The sequence below is a fragment of the Acipenser ruthenus genome, chromosome 18 (assembly GCF_902713425.1).
Source record: "Acipenser ruthenus chromosome 18, fAciRut3.2 maternal haplotype, whole genome shotgun sequence".
Taxonomy (NCBI): Eukaryota; Metazoa; Chordata; class Actinopteri; order Acipenseriformes; family Acipenseridae; genus Acipenser; species Acipenser ruthenus.
Genome location: NC_081206.1, coordinates 29,978,917 through 30,000,270, shown reverse-complemented (window position 1 = coordinate 30,000,270; position 21,354 = coordinate 29,978,917). Strand labels below are relative to the sequence as shown.

Sequence of the window (21,354 nt, the reverse complement as noted above, 5' to 3'; positions counted from 1 at the left end):
CCAAAATGTGCTAGGGGCACTTTACAATAATTAAAACTCAAATAAAGACCAAGAGTCGATTCACTTTATCAAGGCTAGTCATCATTTCTACATTCCCTCAAATTAGGTCACAGGTTTCAAGTCTTGTTTGAAAATGCGCTTCTTTTCTATGATACAAGCCATGTGATAACTTGAGAGCTCTAATGGATTAGTCCATCTTTCCTTACAGAAAATTAACCTTTAGAATACTACAACTAGAGAATTAGACAAAAGAAACCCTAACAGAACCCTGAGCAGACCACAGACCATGTTGCCTTTTAAAAAAGTCATTTTCCTTTCCTTGTACTTGGACTTACAGTATTATACTGTGGTTTTAAACATGTCTTTAAATCTTCTATTACATCGAGGGGATGGGACATGGGGATACTGGCAATACGTGATCACATTTAGGATTATACATTAAAGGAAGGGAAATAATATAGCTAGGTAATAGTGGCCACTCAATTCTGGTATCCAGAACTCTAAGGGCATTGTGTCATTGGATTACTGTGGGTTACAAGGTAAAATAAGCGAGTTGCTGTTCAAAGAGTAATTAAATTAAAATGGGTGTGCCACAGGATTGTAAAATTGAGCTTCTTTCATGTTTTTATTAATATCTGGAAAGAAGCAGCCTTTTCTTTATGTTGATTGACAAGAGACCGTCTATACAATGTTCAACCAATTGGAAAAAATAGTCAATTATGGTGCAATAACGCTCCGGCTGCATATATAAGCAGTGGCCAGAGCTGCACTTTTACAAGAAGAACTCAAAGGCGACTCTGAGATAGAGGCAGACTTACATCAGTGTGGTAAAGTGTGTTCAGAATATAGAAGATTGGCATATTACATGCCAGTCTGTAAATGGAAATGAAATGTTTTTAGACAAAGCAAAACTGAACTTACAATTTTAGTTTTAAGTTTAAAGTTAACTTTGAAATGTAAAGAATTTATATTTGTTTGTCTTTTATTCTTGTCTTTACTCAGATAAAGCAATAGAACGGAATAAAAAGAAACATAACATGTTTCAGCCTTAGCATGGAAATGATGCACAGACTCAAACATTTTATAAGAAGTCTCAGCTGATTCTCAGAAATTGGTTATATATATATATATATTAGTTTGTTTGTTTTGTTCCCTTCCAGTATAATGAGCCTCCATCACATTGTTCTGGGCATCCTTGCCCTGCAGTTGGTGCTTAGCTCCACAACCGTTGCCAAGTCCTCTGGGGTTAACCTTCGCACCTTCATAGGCTGTGCAGTGAGAGAGTTCACCTTCCTCGCTAAGAAACCTGGCTGCAAAGGGCAGCGCATTTCCACCGATGCCTGCTGGGGGCGCTGTGAGACATGGGAGGTAAGGGACAAACGCTTCAGTTTAAAAAAGAACAAAAAAAGAATTAGCACTGAATAATTTCTACAGTGGATTTTAAATCTACGAGATTGCGAGTGCACTTCTATATGCACTGGAATGGGACCTAAAAAAAATCAGTGGTTCCTGGAAACCAGAAGGAGCACTGGGAATAAGGGTTTGCATCTGTGTTTTTCCATAAACTTACCATATTGAGAATATACTGCACTGGGTTAAAAACCAATGTGCTTCCCCACCCTCCACACTCAATAAATATGCATATACAGTGAAAGTTTTTAGATAATTGCAGCAAACTGGCTTGTTTGTAAATTCAAGATGAATCCATTTTCTTTGCTTGTTGACAGAAGCCAGTCCTGGATCGTCCTAACATTGAAGCACACCACCGAGTGTGCACCTACAATGAAACCAGAATGGTCACGGTCAAGCTGCCCAACTGCTTGCCTGATGTGGACCCCTTCTACACATATCCTGTCGCTTTAAGGTGTGACTGTGGGGTGTGCTCAACCACCACTACTGAATGTGAGACTTTATAAACTGAGGAGCAGCACAGGCTATTGCATTCTTCCATGGAGTAGACTCTTATTAGAGACAATACTTACTTTATAAAGTGGGAAAGAGGACAGCCTTGTTCCGTTTGTATTAAAATGATGTGCTCAAAACGTGTTTGTTAGTATATTATTAAAGATGGTTTCCTGTGTGAGTGCTCATGGTTTCATGTACAGTATAAGTCAACTGCAACAGTAAAGAAATGCATTTAATCTAAAAACACTTTAAAATACAATAAAGGCACTATTAGCATTCATTGATTATTATTCTGAATATGTTTTGTAATACTGATGTAACCAGAGTTTTGGATTCTTAAGGTGTAATCCTTCAATAATTAAATCATTTTAAATAATGTTCTTAATGATGTGTTATGCCGTTTGGAAATCCCTAAGAGTGTGTGCTGCTTGGTTTAAATGGTCTGTCTATAAATATGTTTTTTTTTCCAACTCAAGCATTTCAGTCTGCACTGTAAATGTTGTTTTTGAAGTTACTTGAAACCACTTAAATGCTGATCTAGCTTTTTTTTTTTATCCATAAAGAATTACAAATGATTTTAAAATCAGCTTCTAAGCTTTTCCATTTCGAACACTTAATCCACTCACAGTTTTCTAGTTTAGGGAGCTTGCTAAAATAAAACACTTCTATATCAACAAGATTAACACCTTGAGTGGATAGACAAAGTCACAGATTCAATGAAATATTAATTTGCTGCGTAACTGTTGGCGTACACATCAGCTTGTTTACGACCCCGTCACTCAGGAAATGCAGATGAATAAAAACACTCGAGTACTTGCATGAATTATCATAAAGTTTAATAATCACCACAATGTATGTACAGTAAGTGGGAATTCAATTCAAAACCTATGAAATGGCTAAACAGGAAATAAAACTAAAAACTGCTATACTCATGTTAACTATTTTTTTTTTCTACATATAAGATATTTAAATAATGTCTACATTGCATTTTATGTTCAAGTTATTGCTGTTACCAGTGTTGTGCCTAGCCTTCATAGAAACATAACGGGCAGTTGCATAGACAGTTTTGCAAAAGCACAAACCAGGGATGTGCAGAACTCTGCAATGCTTTTCAATGAAAAGAAAAAGCGGAGCAGGACCCTTTTCAAGACATCTGTTTGCCTTTCATTTAAAGAAATCACTTTGCCTCAGCCTTATTCTAAAAGTACTCAAGCGTTGGTGTTCACTGAATCCTACTTAAAACACTGAAGAAAATACCATACATAACCAGCCATGTAACCCTGTAGTGCCTTGTTTGTTCAAAAGGAAGAATTGTATTTTTTTTAATTAAAATTTTTATAACTAAACACTGGTACCAATCAAAACAATTACAGAACCGACTGGCAGCACAGAAAGCAACACATATGCAACTGGAGGCTAGCTAGTAAATATTGTACATTACAGAGGATTACAAAGCATGTGTTGCAATGCTGGCCATTACAGTGCTTGGCTTGACTTATTTACCTTTGGCATTACTTGTACAGAACACGCCCTGTTCACTAAGCATTTACTTGAATTAACATACTGGGAAATGTATTGAATGTTCTGCAACATTACCAGTTTGTTTTTCCATTCAGAAAAGGCGGTGCAAACCCAGCCCAACAGTATGGCAACTGCTTGCTGAATTTGGCCCAATGTGAGTTCACGTGTTTAACTGACAACGTGTTTAACTTTCTTTTTGTATTTCACATGACTTCTGCTTTAAGAGTTACAATACATTTTTCGTACATCAAAATATCTTTTTTTCATTCTGAAAAACCCCGTCTCGTTAATAGTCCAGATATAGAAAATGCTGCCTGTTTAAAAATGGTAAATATGATATGTCCCAGGAAGTTGATTTCAAACCAGGTTACCTTCAATGCTAACTTTATATTGGCATTCAAATTGGTATGAAAACTGCTTTATATTCTGTCCTAGTGTGCTCCTTCCTCACGTAACACGGGGCAAACAGACTTTCAGCAAAAGACACAAACTGTTGTTTCATTGGCAAAAGCAATCCGGCAAAATAATCCTCTTTTTATAAAATGCAGGTATTTTGTCACAATAGTGTTTTCTCCTAAGAAGGTTATTAGTAAATGATTATAAAAGCATCAACATTTGTTTTGGCTACTTCAAAAGCAGTGGCGAATTAACTGTTACTACTGGTTCAACAGAGGGGGTATGAAATGAACACTGGTCTGTAAACATATTAGTATGCTGCCATTATACTGATGGCAACTGATAACAGACTGCAGTGTGTTCAGCTGACCTTTCCTATGTAACAACAGCAGTACAGTAAAGCAGTCTAAAAGGCAAACGTGGGAAGTCATTATATAATACGCAAGTTACAAACAATACTTGTAGAGTACTTTAACATTTCCAACTGCATTCATTTTGTAAGTAATAATCTGCAAGATGCAATGGATTCAAATGCAATTACACTGATTGTCGTCGGCAATAAATGGAAGTTGTCAGGATGGATTCTGATTGAGCTCTAATGGATATTAAAGCTGATGAGACAAAGAGATGGAGAAAGAAAAAAAAAAAATCCATCTTGCATCAAAGAAGCAGGCATTGCCCACTTCGTTGTTTCTGGCGTATGATATTTTTTCATTGTGTATCAAAATACCTAAAACAGATTGTGTTTTGTTAAAATAAAGAGAGATGATTGAACATACTGTTTGTATTTATCTGCATTGGTGAGTCCTATATTGTCATTGTGGAACTTGACAAATAGCCAGCATTATGACTTATTAAAATACACAGTATACATGGAACCATAGCTACTAATGACCCTTCTTAATGGAGTCATGTAAATGTAAACCCGGCACTTCGTTTTCTATAAATGCATCTCATTGGCGAGCCACGTGTAAATTGTTCTCTTTGCTCACAGTAAAGATAGCAATATTCATACAATGCAAAATACCACAAATTATGCTTGCTTAATCTAATCCGATACATACATTTAAAAAAAAAAAAATGAATGAAAACTTTGAATACTAGCAATTGAAAACACAATGCACCAATTAAATATGTATTAACTCAAAGTACAATTCTGCAAATGTTTGTTAAAAGCTATAATAAGGCACTTAAAACTGGAACAAAAATATATAGATTTTGCACACAGACTAAGAGCAAAGAAGCAAGAAAGCTTGTTTCTCAGGACCAACTGTGACAAGTCACTTAGTGTTCATCTGTCACAGGCTGATCTCAGGTGTCGCTCACTACTGTTCACTAATGGAAAAATGACGCTATACCTTATGACAGCCCTAACTCAACCGACTCAGGACAAAAATCCACTTAAACAAGAAATGGTGCACTGAAATCAGATGCACAGGAAATAACAGGAAAACTAACCATTTCAGCACATTCTTCACAAATAAAGAGTGTCAATCTTTGTCCAAGTAAGAGCTATCACATGAAGTCTCAAGTGCTGCAACTAGCTGTCATGGTGGCACTCAAGAGACACATTACTTAAAGGCACTAAAGTGGGGCTGTAGTGGAACTATTTATTTTTGCCTTTGATCTTAGGAAGTAAGAATGCATCAGTGGAAACAAGTCTATTCTGAGCTGTCATTTGCCACTGTGGTGTTTCAGTAATATAGTTAAATCACGTTTCCTTTGGGATCCACAGTATAACTTAACCTTATATGCAGGAGCTGTGTGTGCAAGTCTAGTTAACAGACCACACAAAGTACTGTATTAGATACATGCAAATTACATTTATTAAAGACCTACATAGAGTAGGGTGTTCATTTTTAAATAGTTGATTTAAAAACCTGGCATATATCACAGAGCATGAAAGACCCTGCTTTCAGGATTTCAAATGCATGAACACCACGTTAGTCAACCTGGGTACAGGTTAAGATGACCCTCACGAAACCATGGTTTCCTTTGTGTATGCATGGCTCATAAACAGACATTCTAATGCTGTGAGAAACTCATATGTTGCTCAGATATAGTTCACAGCCAGAATCAGCCAACCCTATGATGATGAAGAAGAAGAAGAAGAAGAAGAAGAAGAAGAAGAAGAAGAAGAAGAAGAATTATTTAAAGCCATACATTAGTATGAAAAATACATTTTCTGGAAAGAGGATACAAAAAAAACTCCAGTGCTGTAGTTAAATGTGTTTGTAACCACAGCATTTTAAAAGCACAGTGGTCATTTTGTATAATAATAATAACATCTGTATCTGATGCAGAAATGGGTATTATTATGCCTGCTTACAGTCATAGACACAGATAATAAGGCTGTAATGATGAACCAAACGTTTCTCTGTCTGTATCGCAGTGCTGTGTATCTTCTAGGAAACATCTGGAATTTTCTCTTCACAGCCCTTGGTAGTAGTAGACTTCTTAAAAATCACAGGCCGTGTGTCTAAGCAAAGAAGTGTACTAGGCTATTAACCTATTGAAGTGATTATGAAATACTGAAGTGGACATGATTAGAGACACAGCTCCCGTTTTGTACAGTACAGGAGCAGTCCATGGATTAAGAAAGAAAGAAGGCTGACTTTGCAGCTTTTTAAAAAAACACCATCAGCTCCTCTCTGTAAGAATGACTGTGGGCGCTGCAGCACTGGTTCCTCTCCAGTTAGCTCACACGATGGCACAGCAGCTATGGCAACGCACACACCGTCTTTTCTTTTTCTTTGGGCTGAAAATAGTAAGAATGGCTTCATCAAACACAGTTTTAAGACCTTTCTGTGTGAGAGCAGAACACTCCAGATAGCACTGGGCTCCGATCTGAAACAAGGAGAAATCGCTTAGAACCCAAAGTGGAATCAATTCTTCTGATAACTTTGACAATAGATTAAGCTAAACCAACCCTAGTTTTATTGTATGTTGGGTTTCTGTTAATTCAGGAGTTTCACAATGTGTAATTCTGTTACAAAAATGAATACAGTAAGCTTAACTAATTCTGAAATCTCTATCCAGTTCTTTAGCAATTCCTGTTTTAGAGCACATACTGATCTCTCTCTCTCAGCACAAACTGACACATTGTGAATTGATAATGATATGCTATTTCTTTATTAGCTTTATCTTTAAGCAATTACCAAATGCACAATGCCCTCTTGTGGTTACGATTAATACGTTTATCTAGTGACTATGCACTCTAGTTGTTCCAAAAATGTAATTTAATCAAATAAGCTCACTGTGCTTGGTGCTTGCTGCATACACATACACACACGCACGCACGCACAAGCACTCACGCACACACACACATAAGGCATGGAGTTTACATCAGGTCACCGACTGTACACCTAACTGATTTCGGCAACTCAGAATTACGTGTCTGTGTACCAAAGATAATGATTAAATAGCTGTGGAGACTAACCCGTCATACCCACCTCTTTTGCTAATTTAATTCCCTGCTCGTACGTCATGGGTTTCTCCTTCATATGAAGCAGTCGAGCCAAAGTCTTTGGGTCATCACGCAGATCAATCTGTAAACAAAAGGTATCATAATAAACCTACGGAACATTTTACATACAAACAATGTGGTTAAAAATACAGAGCCCCATATGGTTTCAAAAAAGTTGTATTTGTTAATAATGTATGCGCTGTTACCTGACAAGTCAACTGTGATGTTTTTATTCTCAGTTTTGGCACACATAGTGGTAAGCACATTCTAGGGGAATGGGGGAGTCCCTGCATGTTACATACTGCAGCTTCAGATAACAAACTGGGCACAGGAGACTAATCTGTGAAATAATGCCTTGGTATATTACACTAGGACATAATGACATGGATAAGGAGCCTGGGTTCACCTGCGTTCCTATGAGAATGTAAGGCACGTGTGGCATGCAAGCCTTCAGTTCTGTCACCCATTCCTCCTGGACGTTGTGATAGGAGGCAGGATTGACCACAGAAAAGCAGATCAGAAACACGTCTGTGTTGGGGTAGGAGAGTGGTCGCAATTGATCGTAGTCTTCCTGTAGCAGAAAAAAAAAACATATAGTCCAGTTAAGAAGACATATATGTAATGTGCTCTTAACCCTAGAGATTGAAATATTTATCAACAGTGGAGTGAGTGACCAATATTGGCACATCTACTTTTACCATTGACATTAGACCTGTAATAAGTCTGATTGCCTGTGAATTGGAGTTTAACACTTTCAAAACAAAATGGAAAAAATACTAAATGACCAAATCGTACATGCCACACATTTAGAAAGTAATTAATAATTGGGGGGTGTTTGTAAAATCGGTTTGCTCTCATAATGGAAAAAACTGTGAAACTGTCCAGCACAGTATATAGCTATGGCCAAATGTTTTGCATCACCCTATAGAATTAACTCCTTTTACTTCATATGAGTCAAATGAAACCTGCTGAATAATGTTACGTTAACATATTGAATTACATAGCGCTTTGTAGTTTTCCATATACTTAATGAACACCTGACAATGAAATTTAAATTTGGAGTACAGTACAGTCCCAAAAATTCAGAGGCTTAAAAAATGCTTTGAACACATGATGGGTTTCCTGAGATTAAAAAAAAAATGCTGCAATGATTGTTTTCTTTATGGAATTCATATAACCCTAATATTCCTACACTCCAAGCAGGCCCACAGATCTGTGCTTATTAGGGGAATCATTGAATTAAGTAGACAAATGCTCTGGCTCTGAAGTGTGAAGTGTGCAATACTGCCAACAACTGGCGTAGGTATTTGCAATCCTTGATTCATGAGTTATTGATTTTTTTTTCTTTTTAATCAATATTTAAAACATAATAGAAAAGGGAGTATTGCTCTTTTCCCTAATTGTTTCTGCACTGTAGACAAATATAAATGAGGAAGAAATTAAACATAAAAAAATGCTCCCCCTGGAGAATGATGAAAAATCAAAACATATCCTAAATGAAACAAGTATTACAGTGACATACATCCCCGACCACAGCTATAACTTCAGAATTACAGCTATCAGTATGATGAAAAAGCTGATTTCATCCCCATTTACAGCTTTGTTTTAAAAAAGAAATGTATTCAAAATAGAGGGATTACAAAAGAGCACTGAAAAGGTGAACCACATCGAACCACAATCTTATTTTTTTTTCATATACAGTACTAACTATGAAGAGCACTCTGTTGGTCTTGTGTGCATAAACGTGATAAATATTATCTTAATAAAAGTTATTAAGATATCAACACAGTCTAATCTTTGGCAACAACTAAAGCGTAACACACTGTAAGGTAATTCTGTTATTTTGATGTGTTAATGTGTTTCTTTTCCTTTTTAGAACCTACTGCAGTTTATCGAGATTTCCCTTTATTAATATAATAGAACGACCAAAATATGAGATATGCAGTATTAGTTGCAATTCAAGCTGGCTCATAAAGATATGTGTTTAAAGAGGAATAAACTAAATTGTTATGCTCATCCTAAAATCCAACACCAGATGATGGCAGCAGCATTTTAAACTGCTTCAGATGCCATTTACAGTATTTCAGCAGAGTGATTTCTGCTCCCCCTGTGGGAAGAAATCAGTACTGCATACGATCTGAGTGGTAGACATTTGCAAACTTGTTCTCTTTAAGCCCTGCCCACTAATTGCACACAGCAGGGGTTGGGATTCCAGGATGCAGGCATGCCTGTTGACAGAGAATTTCAACTCGTAAGATCTGGACAGGGTTTCATATGATTCAACGTTACCGACAAGGCTTTTGAATACACTACAATATACACAAGTTTGTTTGCACAGCTGTATAAAATGATCCGCACTCACGACTTTTGGTTACTGAAACCTAAATCCACAAGCAGCAATCAGCTGCATTATTCTATAACCTACTGAATAACGCTGTAACGCTGTATACAGATATTTACAAATATATAGGAATTGCACATTCCGGTTAACGCGTTAATTACAAGCTAAAGCAAGCAACTTTGGTCACTCAGAATCTTTCACCCAACTATAGGGGTTGCTGTATTCAAATTGACTTTGCGGACCCCCTTGAAGAACGACAATAGTATGTTGCACTTGGGAGAGTTGATTGTGCTCCGTTTGCAGCCCTTGGTCTATAACTAGAAACAGGGTATGTATGTCAGTTTGACTCCCCAGATCTAAGTCTACTGTGGTTTAATCTTTCTGTGAGTAAAGGACTTCTCTTTGTAAAATCGCACAAAGGAGCTGAAGAGAATCTTCCCCCTCTAATTCATATGCCAGTGACATTGCAGAGCCCATTATTGGACAAACAATACATGACATTGTTCTTCTTGTTTTCAGCCCCCACATTAGCCAGGCCTTATAATGTGTCTTAATAATAAGACCACTGGGTATGCAGAACCGCTGCTAACTCCCTAGATTTATAGGTACTATATGTTTTAGTGACAGTCACATGACCTGATATTGCAAATCGCAATCAACACAGCCCAAGCAATTTTCTTCATTTGAAGCGAAGCCTGATCTTTTTTTTGTGTATCAGATTGCCAATTTGTAGAGTCGTTTGGGACTTTCTGACAACATCTGGGCAAGATTACAACTCTAATGAAAATGATTTTGACATGGTGGTTGTTGAGAAAGACTTCTATTAAGGGCACACCTGCCATATTCTAGTTTAACTTTTTTAAAAGGATAGTTACAATGTATTTAGCATGCATTTATGGGACAGATCCTGAACTGCTGGCTTAACTGGAAATGACAAATTGTGGGAAATAGGTTTTAAATAGTAGCGGATACTTTTGTACTTAATTTACAAAGAAGTATGCTGCACTTTTGTTTTAAAGAATAAAAACACAATATGCAATGAAAAAGAATTAAAAACGGTCAAATTAGTCAATGATATGTGATCGTCTTAGTGCACTGTTATTCCTATCGTTTAGTCTCTGGATATTGATAACAAATATAGCAAACAAATATTGATAACAAATATAGCAAATATAGCAGACCTAGCAAACAAAATAGTCACAGAAACATGGTTATGCCCACTGGATTAGCTCTGGTTGCATTAGAAATATCCTGACTTGTGTTACAGAGAAACTCAGACTAGACTAAATAAGGTTACAGGAAAGTTTACTATGTAAATATGTTTTTGAAATTACGAGATTCCAAACCAGCTCCGAAGGCACACATATGGAACGTGACATAGTTGCTACTGTACACCCTGCTATTTCAACAGTGTATCACAGGAGTCTGTAATGAGAAATACAATTTGGAAACCTCAATGTCTATATTTGTTATCAATATTTGTTTGCATATAGTGTGAATGTTGGAATCCGTAAATTAAGGTACTTCATTGTTATGTAATACCAGGTGTTTTAATGTTTCAAAACCACATGTATTTTGCTTCTTTATGTTCTGTATTGTGTTGCAATAGATACTGTGGCTAATTGGTGTGCATATGTGCACAATGTAAAGTACTGGACCATACTAAAAAAAACAATATAACAAATATTGACTCGGAATGCTTTAAAACAACTTGTTCAATTATAGTTTCATACTCTACCTGTCCGGCAGTGTCATAGAGTCCAAGCAAGTGTTGCTTCCCTGAAACCGTCACGTTGACTGAAAGACAAAATGAGCAGCTTTGAGCCACAGATCGCTTCAACCAAACAGGAAATAACTATGTAATGAAGTCCATTTCATTTCCTGCAGATGTAGCACAATGCTGTTGAATTTTCATGCTTTTAGGTTTCAAATTACAACTCCCCAAGGTATGCACTGTTGAAATTCCCTACATGTAAGTCCTGTTCAGCTGGGTGAATGCTAGATCTCTTGGCTTCCTTCAGACAGCACAGATCAAAAACCTGCTCACATTAAAATGTTAAGTCATACATTGAAGTCCTCTACACGTACACTAGATCATTGGGCATTTGTTTGTTTTTTTAAATACTTGGAATCAAATGTAGATAACTTTAATATTTACTATAGTACTTTCAGCTGTAAAATCTTTGAAAACAAAACCTAATGTACTGTTAATTAACCCTTTTCAGTCCTGGCAGGACTTCATATTAGCGCTGTTTAGAGTTCTCAAGACTCAATAAATTATACACAAGTTCATTTTTGAATTCTATCAATTAATTTACCATTCTTCATTATTCAGGACTGAAATGGTTAAGACTGACTATAATTCAGAATATCCACTTGATTACTTTGTGTAAAAAACAAACAAAATAAGTGTGACATTTTAGCTGTGAAGTCTACGCACATTCTGGCTATACTGTACAGATCATACAGGCTGCGGTAATTAGCCTTTGTTTAAAAATATATCAAAGAAAAACACGTGCGTAATAAACCAGGCCTTTATTATTTCCTGTAAAACGTTTTTTTTTCAGTGACATAAAGGAAAAAATAGACAAACTGCGCGTGTCGGTTATTGTTTCAGTCCTTGTCACTGACAGCACCTAATTAAGCAAAAGAAAACAATTGTGCTCAAGAGACAAACCACTGCCACCCACCTCCAAAGCTAAACCTGAGCTACAGGGTTTATGAAAAGCTTAGTGGCAGCATGGTTAAGCAGAGGCAAGCAATGTAAACCACAATGTAAACCACAGTACATTAATTCACAGAATAAGCATGGGGAAAGCATTCTTGTTTTATAATACAGGAGAGCGGCACTTAATTTGGAAAATACACTTCATGCAGAGATCATCTTTATGTTAATACATTAAATCTAACTAACTGTGTCAGGTTCTATCCCTCACAGTTACAGCTTACTGTTTGTAATACAAGAAGGCCATCTACAGTATATGCCATACATTTTTTGTTAGCTTATAAATATCACATTCAAACTGGGCTCTCTCATAAACTATTGTTACACTTTTAAGACTAGTGCCGGTATCCAGTTTGCTTAAAATGAATGAGGTTTACAAACAGGACAAGGCAGCACTATAAGAGGTCCATCTAAACCATCTATGCAATGATTAGGTTCTGTGTGTGTATTCCAACCATCTATGCAATGATTAGGTTCTGTGTGTGTATTCTAACCATCTATGCAATGATTAGGTTCTGTGCGTTTCTTCTTTGTTCTGAAGACCAGCTCATTCCCAGTAACAGGAGATCGTGCCTTTAAAAGAAAAACAAGCGGTGAACAAACCCACCACAGCTTTTCTGTCAGTCACTTATTCCAAACAGAGTGTGACATACCCTTTATAAAAGTTAATCACAATAATTTTGCCATTTACAATGCCTGTACTGTACCTGCACGATGCATTTCCCATTCTTTACTGTTTTTTTTTTTTTTAATCATGCTTTACCAAGCTTTCACATTTCAAGTTTTTACTTTGCTTTATTCCACTATGCTATACTTTTTGTGTGCATTTCAGGTATGACTATATCAGAGATCATTGAATAGCTTCTAGCTATACTGAAGATGACTCCACAAATCAGAATCCTGTCGCCACACACAGTATCCATACAAATAAAATATATACCAGTTCCAGCAAATATTGAAATCAGAGGATCCTTAAAATTTAATAAGAAGCTTAAATGATCCTAATTACGAATCACTCTGCTGCTCAGACAATTGCACTGGGATGAATTAGTACAGCTATTGGCAAACAATCACAATAATATGTATATCGGATGCAAAATGTTGTATCCCAACGGTACAAAAAATCCATCTCATAATACTGAATGGTGCTTCAGGAATTTTTTAATACAAACAAATAACCCGAGAGGGACTCCTCTGAAATACCAAAAAACACAAACCTCTCAAAAAAAAAGACAAACGCTGCTGAGAAAGCTTGGGAAACCAGTTGATAAAATCAAGCTTGGAATGGTTTGTTTAATGTGCTACTGTACTTCACAGTGTGTCCAGTCCGTGCTACATCAATGCTGCAATGCTGGCTATGCAAGGGTACGCAGCTGGCTCTTCAGAGGCTCTTAACTACCTGCTACAACAAGCTCTGGGTAAATCCCACCTGGTCCTTGGAAATGGAGCCAACAGCCCATTGCACCGATGACCCTCTCAAACCCATTATAAACGTTACAGTCCAATACCTGAGAGATTAATTGAGTTTGCCATTACAAATATGTTAAAAATAATACCTTCATAATAATGAGTCAATATCGAGATCTTAAATTTGATACATTGCCAACACTGACTAATCCCAGAATTGCTGTCTAACATTTGATAAACAGCAGTGAATGCATATCTACAAGCATTCAAAAAACATTTCAGCCTAGTTCATGGGTACAGTGAGTGTTAATCTCGCACCAAGATATACAATGTTGAACACACAGATACGTGAATATGAATATACTGAGTTTCACTGTAACTTCCTTTAAATATATTCCTTGCAATTCCCTAGAAGGTATAGGTTTGTGTAAATAGCGGTAACCAATACCACCACGGTGTTGCTATTTCGAAGTATCTGTAATAAATTACATTTACACTGTAAACACTCATCTAGATTGCCTTGTTCTTGATCCCTTGAGCATAGTGTGTGTTAGGAGCAGACGCACATTCTGCATCACTTTAATCCCTTCCATTCATTGTCACCGATACATATTGTTTAAAAGATGCTTTTCAATTTCTGATTGGTTTTGTGGTAAATATACATCACAGAATATCAACACGTTACAAGAGCAGTGCACTCGAGTTCACATCTGTTGTCCTGATAGCAGTGCCACACACTTATGTGCCAATTGAGTTTCAGTGTTATTTAAATATGAAAAGATTCATTTTCTCTGGTATGACGAACTGTACTTAATCTGTAAAAAAAAAAAAAAAAAAAAAAAAAACCCACTGTACTCTCTTTTGCAAAGATACTGCTGGGATAGAAAGGGATAACACAATTTCACTTTTCTTAAACATAAATCTACTTTGAAATTTGTAATAATGCCTATAGCATTTTCTAGCGTTCTTGATATGAATGCGTGCAGTACATGTGACAGTCACACTGTGTGTACACAAGGGGAATTTATGATCATTTATCATTTTTATGCCTTTTTTTTACTTTTAAACATAACATGTTTTTGTGCCAACCTCTCTGTTGCCTACTGTTTTCAGCAATTGTTTGAATTTTAAAATGAATCATACTGTTTTATGTAAATTCCTGCAACCACATTTAGCTTCCAAACTACGGGAGAAATGGTGCATAATTTACTTTATTAATACTTCTTTACACAGGATTTTAGCATTGGTATGTGCATTGTATTATGCCATGACAGAAAACCATTATGGCACAATGGTGGCATTATATAATCATTATCCTGCTACAGAACAATGTGAATGGGACAGGCCCTCTGGCGCTTAATGTTTTTTTTTTTTTTCGTAGTCTCTAGTAGCAAAATTGTTTTGCTACTCTCTAGTTCGTCTTCTGAAACATAACTAAAATGTATCTTCTGAATACATACAGCTGTGGCCAAAAGTTTTACAAAGGAATGAGACATAAAATAAACTATATGAACATAACTGAGATATTTTATTTAACACCATGTAATCAAAGAAAGTACAAAACATAATAGTAGTACAGTATTTCATGTTAGATTTCAAAATGTCACATTTTTAAAAAATGTTGTCAGTTTGTCGTTAAGTATATGGAAAACTACAAAGCGGTATGTAATTCAATATTTTAACCTAACGTTCTTCAGCAGGTTTCTTTTGACTTTATGAAGCATAATGTGTTAATTCTATAGGGTGATGGATTCTATGGAAATGTCAAGAACAGACACCCATTCATTTGTTCTTTTTATCTGCTGCAATTGATAATCTCTATGGCAAAACACTGGCCCACACAATCCTATTTTCTCATTTCATATTCCTCTCACCTAATTATGCCCTGCAACCAACATATACTGTATTGTGAGACTGTGTGGCTGGAATGAAGGCCCTTTCTTCCATTGAGTTTATTTCATATACTGAGCAATGTACAAGTTCATGATACAAAACACAGCATCCTTTTACGTGACTGAACATGCTGTTACTCCTACAGTAACTATTGCTTAACACAAGTGGGCTTTGTAACGCTATTTAGTAAAAGCTACTACTTTTTTTGTTTTCTCGTGAAGTAATGGCTTTATTACATGAAATAACAGTTTTAAAGGAGGGAATGGATTTTGAAAAATAAGTACTATTGAAAGAACAATGCTTTTTTTTTTTAATTATGCATTACGTGTTTCCTTGCTGTACAGGAATAAACTCACAAGCAATTCTAACTACAGTAACATTCTTACACCGATCATAATGAAGTCCATAAGTACTCATGAGAATTGCTTCGGCAGTGGATTATCCTGGTATTGTTAACTGTACTACCGTCCAGGTTTATGCTGCAATACTTGTTGTGTACAGCAGCAGGCCAATATGTGAATGACGGCTGCAATCTGTTGATGTAACTGGAATGCCTTTCTTACGAAGCGAGCACACCTCTGCTGGTGATTACCAGTGGTTCATACAGTAAGCATATTTAACAAAAATAAACATAGTTCTTATTAGTGTTCATGTGTTCAAGGGGAATGTGCTGCACAACATTGCACCTCTCCATAGAAACGTTTACAACAGTACTTTTTGCAGTTTTATCATGCTTTTCCTTGGTTATATTGTACTATGAATGTACCACAGTTCACCCTGCTTTACAATACCTTACTATGCTTTACCATGCCTTTTCTATGGTAAACTTTTGGAAGAGTCTGCTCAGCCATGTCTTTCGCTGGCAGTAGAAGGGGTCACTGCTTATCACAATCCTCTGTTGTATCTGTGGGTTGAATCCAGGGAGTGCCACCACAACTAAAAGGCCATTTCCTTTTCCACAAATGGACAGTATATATCGCTGAACCTTTTTTCACTGTTTGTTCGCTCTGGGAGCTTTTGAAAGACAGATAAAGTTGAGTGGGAAGCATCCCAATAGGTAGCATGTATCCCTTTTTGTACAACATCCGCACACAGGCTCACACAGAATATAGATGAGAAATAAAAGTATTCTGCAACAAAACTCAGAACGGTGGATATTCCACACAGAATATCCTGATGGGAGTTTGTAAACATTAAGATATTTTCTGTTCAACGGTTCTGTCAGTACTTTTTGCCATTTTCAATAAACCAGATCTTTCCTAGGACTAAGGGATCATGTCCTGGTTTTCTTTTACAGCACTCTACAAACTTTTTATAACATTGTTTTTAATCTTACAGTTGATTTAACCTGGTTAGTTGCTGTGTTACATCATGTTATACTGTGGTATCCACTTGAATGAATGCTTAAAAAAAAACTGTTTTACCAAAATTTTTGTAAGTGTAACTTTAAAGGTTAAGAGACTCATCGGAATTGAACTCAAGCGAACTGTAGCTAATTTCCTGTTTCAGATATTTGCATGTGATAGGGCTGCAATTTGCTTCTGAGCAGCCAATAAACTTGGTAACATAACACACTTTCTGTTTTGTGTAAACTGTATCTTATTTTCTTTGTGCAGAAAACTGCAGAGGTGCAGCAATTTTAAATTCTCAGTGGAATGGAAACCGTTTGCTGATTATCTTTATATTATGTTTCTGTGCGTGTGTGTGGGAGGAATGAGAGTTCTAAACCCGAATACTAAATGTGTAGGTCAGCCTACCCACGCTACAAGACGATTCAAATCTATAAATATGTGGGTATTTGATTGGAAAGCTGCAAGCGCTACCTCTGATTCAAGCTGTTACATTAATTAGATTGCTGTGGTATGCTAACTTTACACTAATTATTGTTGCTTTAGTGATATTTATTGAGTGTTACTAGCGTTCACATGACTGCAGAAGGGTTTCCACACTCAGTTAGCACTAAATTACCTAATTTATTTCTGTGCTGTGCTGCTGTAAAAATATAAAAATAAATTAATTAAAATTAATTTTAAATATTTCCACATCAGGTAGAAACATTTTGATGGCTTAATTATAATACACTAGTTATTTGAATATAGTTTAGGGAGATTACAATTATTGGGTTCAACTTTTTAGTCACTCCAGTGGTGATCTGGTAGGATAGAGCTCATTAACAAAAGCACTTTATGCAATACTACAGCATGAATTCTGTATGAAAAATATTTTTAAAAGAAAGAGAGAGAGAGACAGTGGCAAGCCCTAACACCCAATGAAGTAAACTGGGTTATGCACACTCGTCTTTATAATGCCTTGCTGGGGATGCATATCCCCACTGGGTTATATGAAGGGTTTCTGTCTGTCCATCTGGCTGTCTGAAATCCTGTTTTAGTGTTGCATGTATCTAGGGAAGCGCTTATCCAACAGTGATATAACTTGAAAAGGATATTCTTTAGCCCAAGCTACTAAGAGTATCACATTATGGGTGCATATGAAGTTTGGCTGTCTATCTGTATGCCACCCTGTCTGCCTGCCTCTCTCTCACAATGAGTTTTTAAATGTTAAGAAACGCACTTACTCAACTGCGATAAAACTAGGTTTTAATACTGTATCACAAGCTATTGAGTGCATCAAAATCTGGGGATATATGAAAGCAGCTATCCATTTGTATGTCAAATTTACATGTTGCTAACTGTGGATGCAGGTCAATAATAGCTCTAACTTTGAATTTCCAAGCATGATTGGGGATGTATGTCACTGGCATGCGTGCATGTTACATCATGTATAATTGTAAAGCAGCCTTTATAGTAGATAGACACAAATCTAAATGGGTCACTTATTGATTATGTGTGCCAAGATATGTTAAAAACCAAACAATATACAATTCCAACGACCTCTGAGTTGAATCCCACATCATAACTTTAAGGTGTGTCTTCTACGTTAAGCATAACATTAATTATTAATAAGCATGGCCAAAGTTAACAAAAATTAACACAGAAATTGAACTGTGACATCCCCACCCCCCCACCCCCACCCCCACCAACCACCAACACCACCACCCCACACCGTTTGACCCCTATACAAAAGGTACGAAATTGTGGACTTTCTAAGACACTTAAAATAACTGTACAGTGACTGCAATTCCCAAACAGGAAACCGCCTTAGCCAAGACCCAGGCCTGGATATTATCCTCGGACTAACACAGTAACTCTCAGCTACAACAGCCACTTGCCCGAAACCCCAAGGCGATCAATACCTGAGTACACTGCATTTACATTACCAGGTGGTACGAAAGATTTACCTGCGTAGTGATCGAAGACTGTAGGCAAGTATTCCTCTGGGAAAGCGTCATTAGCATAGCTCATCAGCAAGCAGGTTTTCCCCACCGCACCATCTCCGACCACCACGCACTTCAACATCTTTCTTACATTATTCCCAATGCTGCAGCTGCTGCCATCTTCCTCTCTACTCATTCTTATGACCTCGGGCTCTTTCGCACGAACAGCGTGGACTAAACGGTTCACCAGCGCTGATGTCCGGCTTTTCTTTGGGTAAACTTCATTTCGCTCAAGACGGCGTTTTCTTGAGTGTGTGTTTAGACTCAGTTCGTTTTCCCTTTTCTTGACGGTGTTCAAACTTTTGACAGCAAATATTAGAAGTGTTGGGAGTTTCCGCTCTTTCGGGCTGGCACTCAGAAAACCTTCATATTGATTATTCACGATGTTTCTTTCAGCAGCAACTTCAAAAACGCCTCCAGTTTGACTGAGGAAAATGTTGCGTCCAGTTTAACTTTTTTTTCTTTCGATGCAGTTTTTCTCATCACAGTTTGAAACAAAGATACATTTTTTCTTTCGATAGTTTTTTTTTGTATCCCAGTTTGAAACCAAGTTTTAAAAAATTCCCTGAGTGTGTTTTTTCTCTCCGTGCGCTCTCTGCTGCTCGCTAGACTGTGTCAGGAAATCATGGGGTTCATACTGAATTCCATATTAGGCTGGGAACAATGGAAGCACTGTGTATGTCCGGTACGGGAATTACACTAAACTAGAGCTCCGGGATTAGATAATCCCTGGACACCAGGGACAACCCACTTTCCTTTAAAAAAACAAAAAAATAGGATATGCTTTTATAAACACGCAGCCCCATTTTCTGTAGCTGTGTCGAAAATGTATTACTGTAACAGTTTCCAAATATTTTGTTTTTATGTGTAATACTGTATATGAAAAATAAGGTTGCGTTTCCATGTGGTTTACCTTTTCAGTGCTCTAATAAGTATCTTTTTGAAAACAAAGCTTTTAAATATATTATTATTATTATTATTATTATTATTATTATTATTATTATTATTATTATTATTATTATTATTATTAACAACGACAACAACAATAATAATAATAATAATAATAATAATAATAATAATAATAATAATAATAATAATAAGTGTTCTTTGATATAGGCATATGCATTTAGCGATTGTAGCTCACAAAGTAACTTCAGAATTGTTCTTTGCCCTACCTCACACATCAAACTTTCTTTATAAACAAAATACATGTGAAATGCAAGGACTTATTTTCCATAAATAACCGCATGTTCCTTCAAAGAACACAATTCAGAATTCATATTTGTATGGCATGTAATTTTAAATTGAATAAAAAGCTTTACTGTCATCAACTGGAGTTTCAGGCATTTACTCAGCATGTATTAGACTGTCTTGAAAGAAATTCCCATTAAGCGTCACTTTCATAAATATGTATTAGAACAACAATAATCAAAATAAGCTTTTAATATTTTTCTTTTTTTTACATTTAAGGAATTATGGGACCCTTACCATGCCTCTGTGATTTACCTTGTTCACAGCTCTATTGCACTGTGGAGATGGGAAAACATGTCAGTATTGATATATGACCAGAGGCAAAAACAAGTGAAACCTTTTCTACCGGACAACACTTGTAATGGCATTTGACTGAGAGAATCAGGGAACACAGTTATGTCCCAAATGTGAATACACAACCTCAAATTGTGTGGTCTGCAAAACAGTACATTCTTACAGGTCTTACTGGAAAACACCTGTAATCGAACTTGACAGAGAGAATATGAAGACAATATCTCAAAGTCCTGCAAGTTTTAAGTCACTACCTTAAATGAGCTGTGATATTAGGCTTTGTGAGTGTGGTGGGTTCTTAAAATCTTTCTGTAATTGCTACCGTGAAATAGATCTTTCAAAGTAACTTTTCTGTATATAAAAAGTGGGGTTATTTAGGGTCTTCTATATGCATCTAATCTTGTTCTTACCAGTTTGGTAAGAGGTGTTATTCCCCTACAGAAAAAAAGGGTTCCAGTTTGCCAGAGGTGCAAAAAATCTTTATAAATCAGGGTCCCTTATCTGCGGTTTTGACATTGCCAAGTTCAGTGTTTGTTAAAGAGCAAATAGCTGGCACACTACAGTATGTCCTCTGGTGGTTTACCTCATTAAGACTGGCAGACAAGACTGCTGGGGAACGCTGTGGGAATTGATGCTAGGGCTTTTTTTTTTGGGGGGGGGGGGAATGAAATGAAATAAAAAAAATGAAAGACTCAGTCTCATATCAAACACTTCCACTGCTACCAGCAAGTGTCCTGTATATTCCTGTTTAAATTTAACAGGTGCACTTTTATAATATTACTTATATTATTTATGCAACAACTAGGGATGCTGTGATGGGTTAA

At 36.5% G+C, this 21,354-nt stretch overlaps 2 protein-coding genes across 4 annotated transcripts; one reads left to right on the top strand and one right to left on the bottom strand.

Moving 5' to 3' along the window:
- Positions 1-784: 784 nt before the first annotated feature.
- On the top strand, positions 785-2,670 carry LOC131698691 (glycoprotein hormone beta-5-like). 2 transcript variants are annotated; one of them, XM_058991955.1, is made up of 3 exons: positions 785-827; positions 1,161-1,368; positions 1,728-2,670. In XM_058991955.1, the coding sequence occupies exons 2-3, from the start codon at positions 1,165-1,167 to the stop codon at positions 1,914-1,916; spliced, it is 393 nt and encodes a 130-aa protein (XP_058847938.1). In that variant the 5' UTR covers positions 785-827; positions 1,161-1,164; the 3' UTR covers positions 1,917-2,670. The 2 variants fall into 2 exon arrangements, with proteins under 2 accessions (XP_058847938.1, XP_058847937.1); XM_058991954.1 differs by lacking the exon at positions 785-827 and having other exon boundaries at positions 872-1,368.
- Positions 2,671-2,724: 54 nt separating this feature from the next.
- Positions 2,725-19,669, bottom strand: LOC117422121 (rho-related GTP-binding protein RhoJ). Of its 2 annotated transcripts, none has more exons than XM_058991953.1 (5): positions 18,953-19,669; positions 11,368-11,426; positions 7,695-7,859; positions 7,275-7,370; positions 2,725-6,580 (listed from the first exon to the last, which is right to left on the bottom strand). In XM_058991953.1, exons 1-5 carry the CDS (start codon positions 19,122-19,124, stop codon positions 6,542-6,544), a joined length of 531 nt encoding a protein of 176 aa, XP_058847936.1. In that variant the 5' UTR covers positions 19,125-19,669; the 3' UTR covers positions 2,725-6,541. The 2 variants fall into 2 exon arrangements, with proteins under 2 accessions (XP_058847936.1, XP_033892680.3); XM_034036789.3 differs by having other exon boundaries at positions 2,725-6,669; positions 18,953-19,668.
- Positions 19,670-21,354: the final 1,685 nt, after the last annotated feature.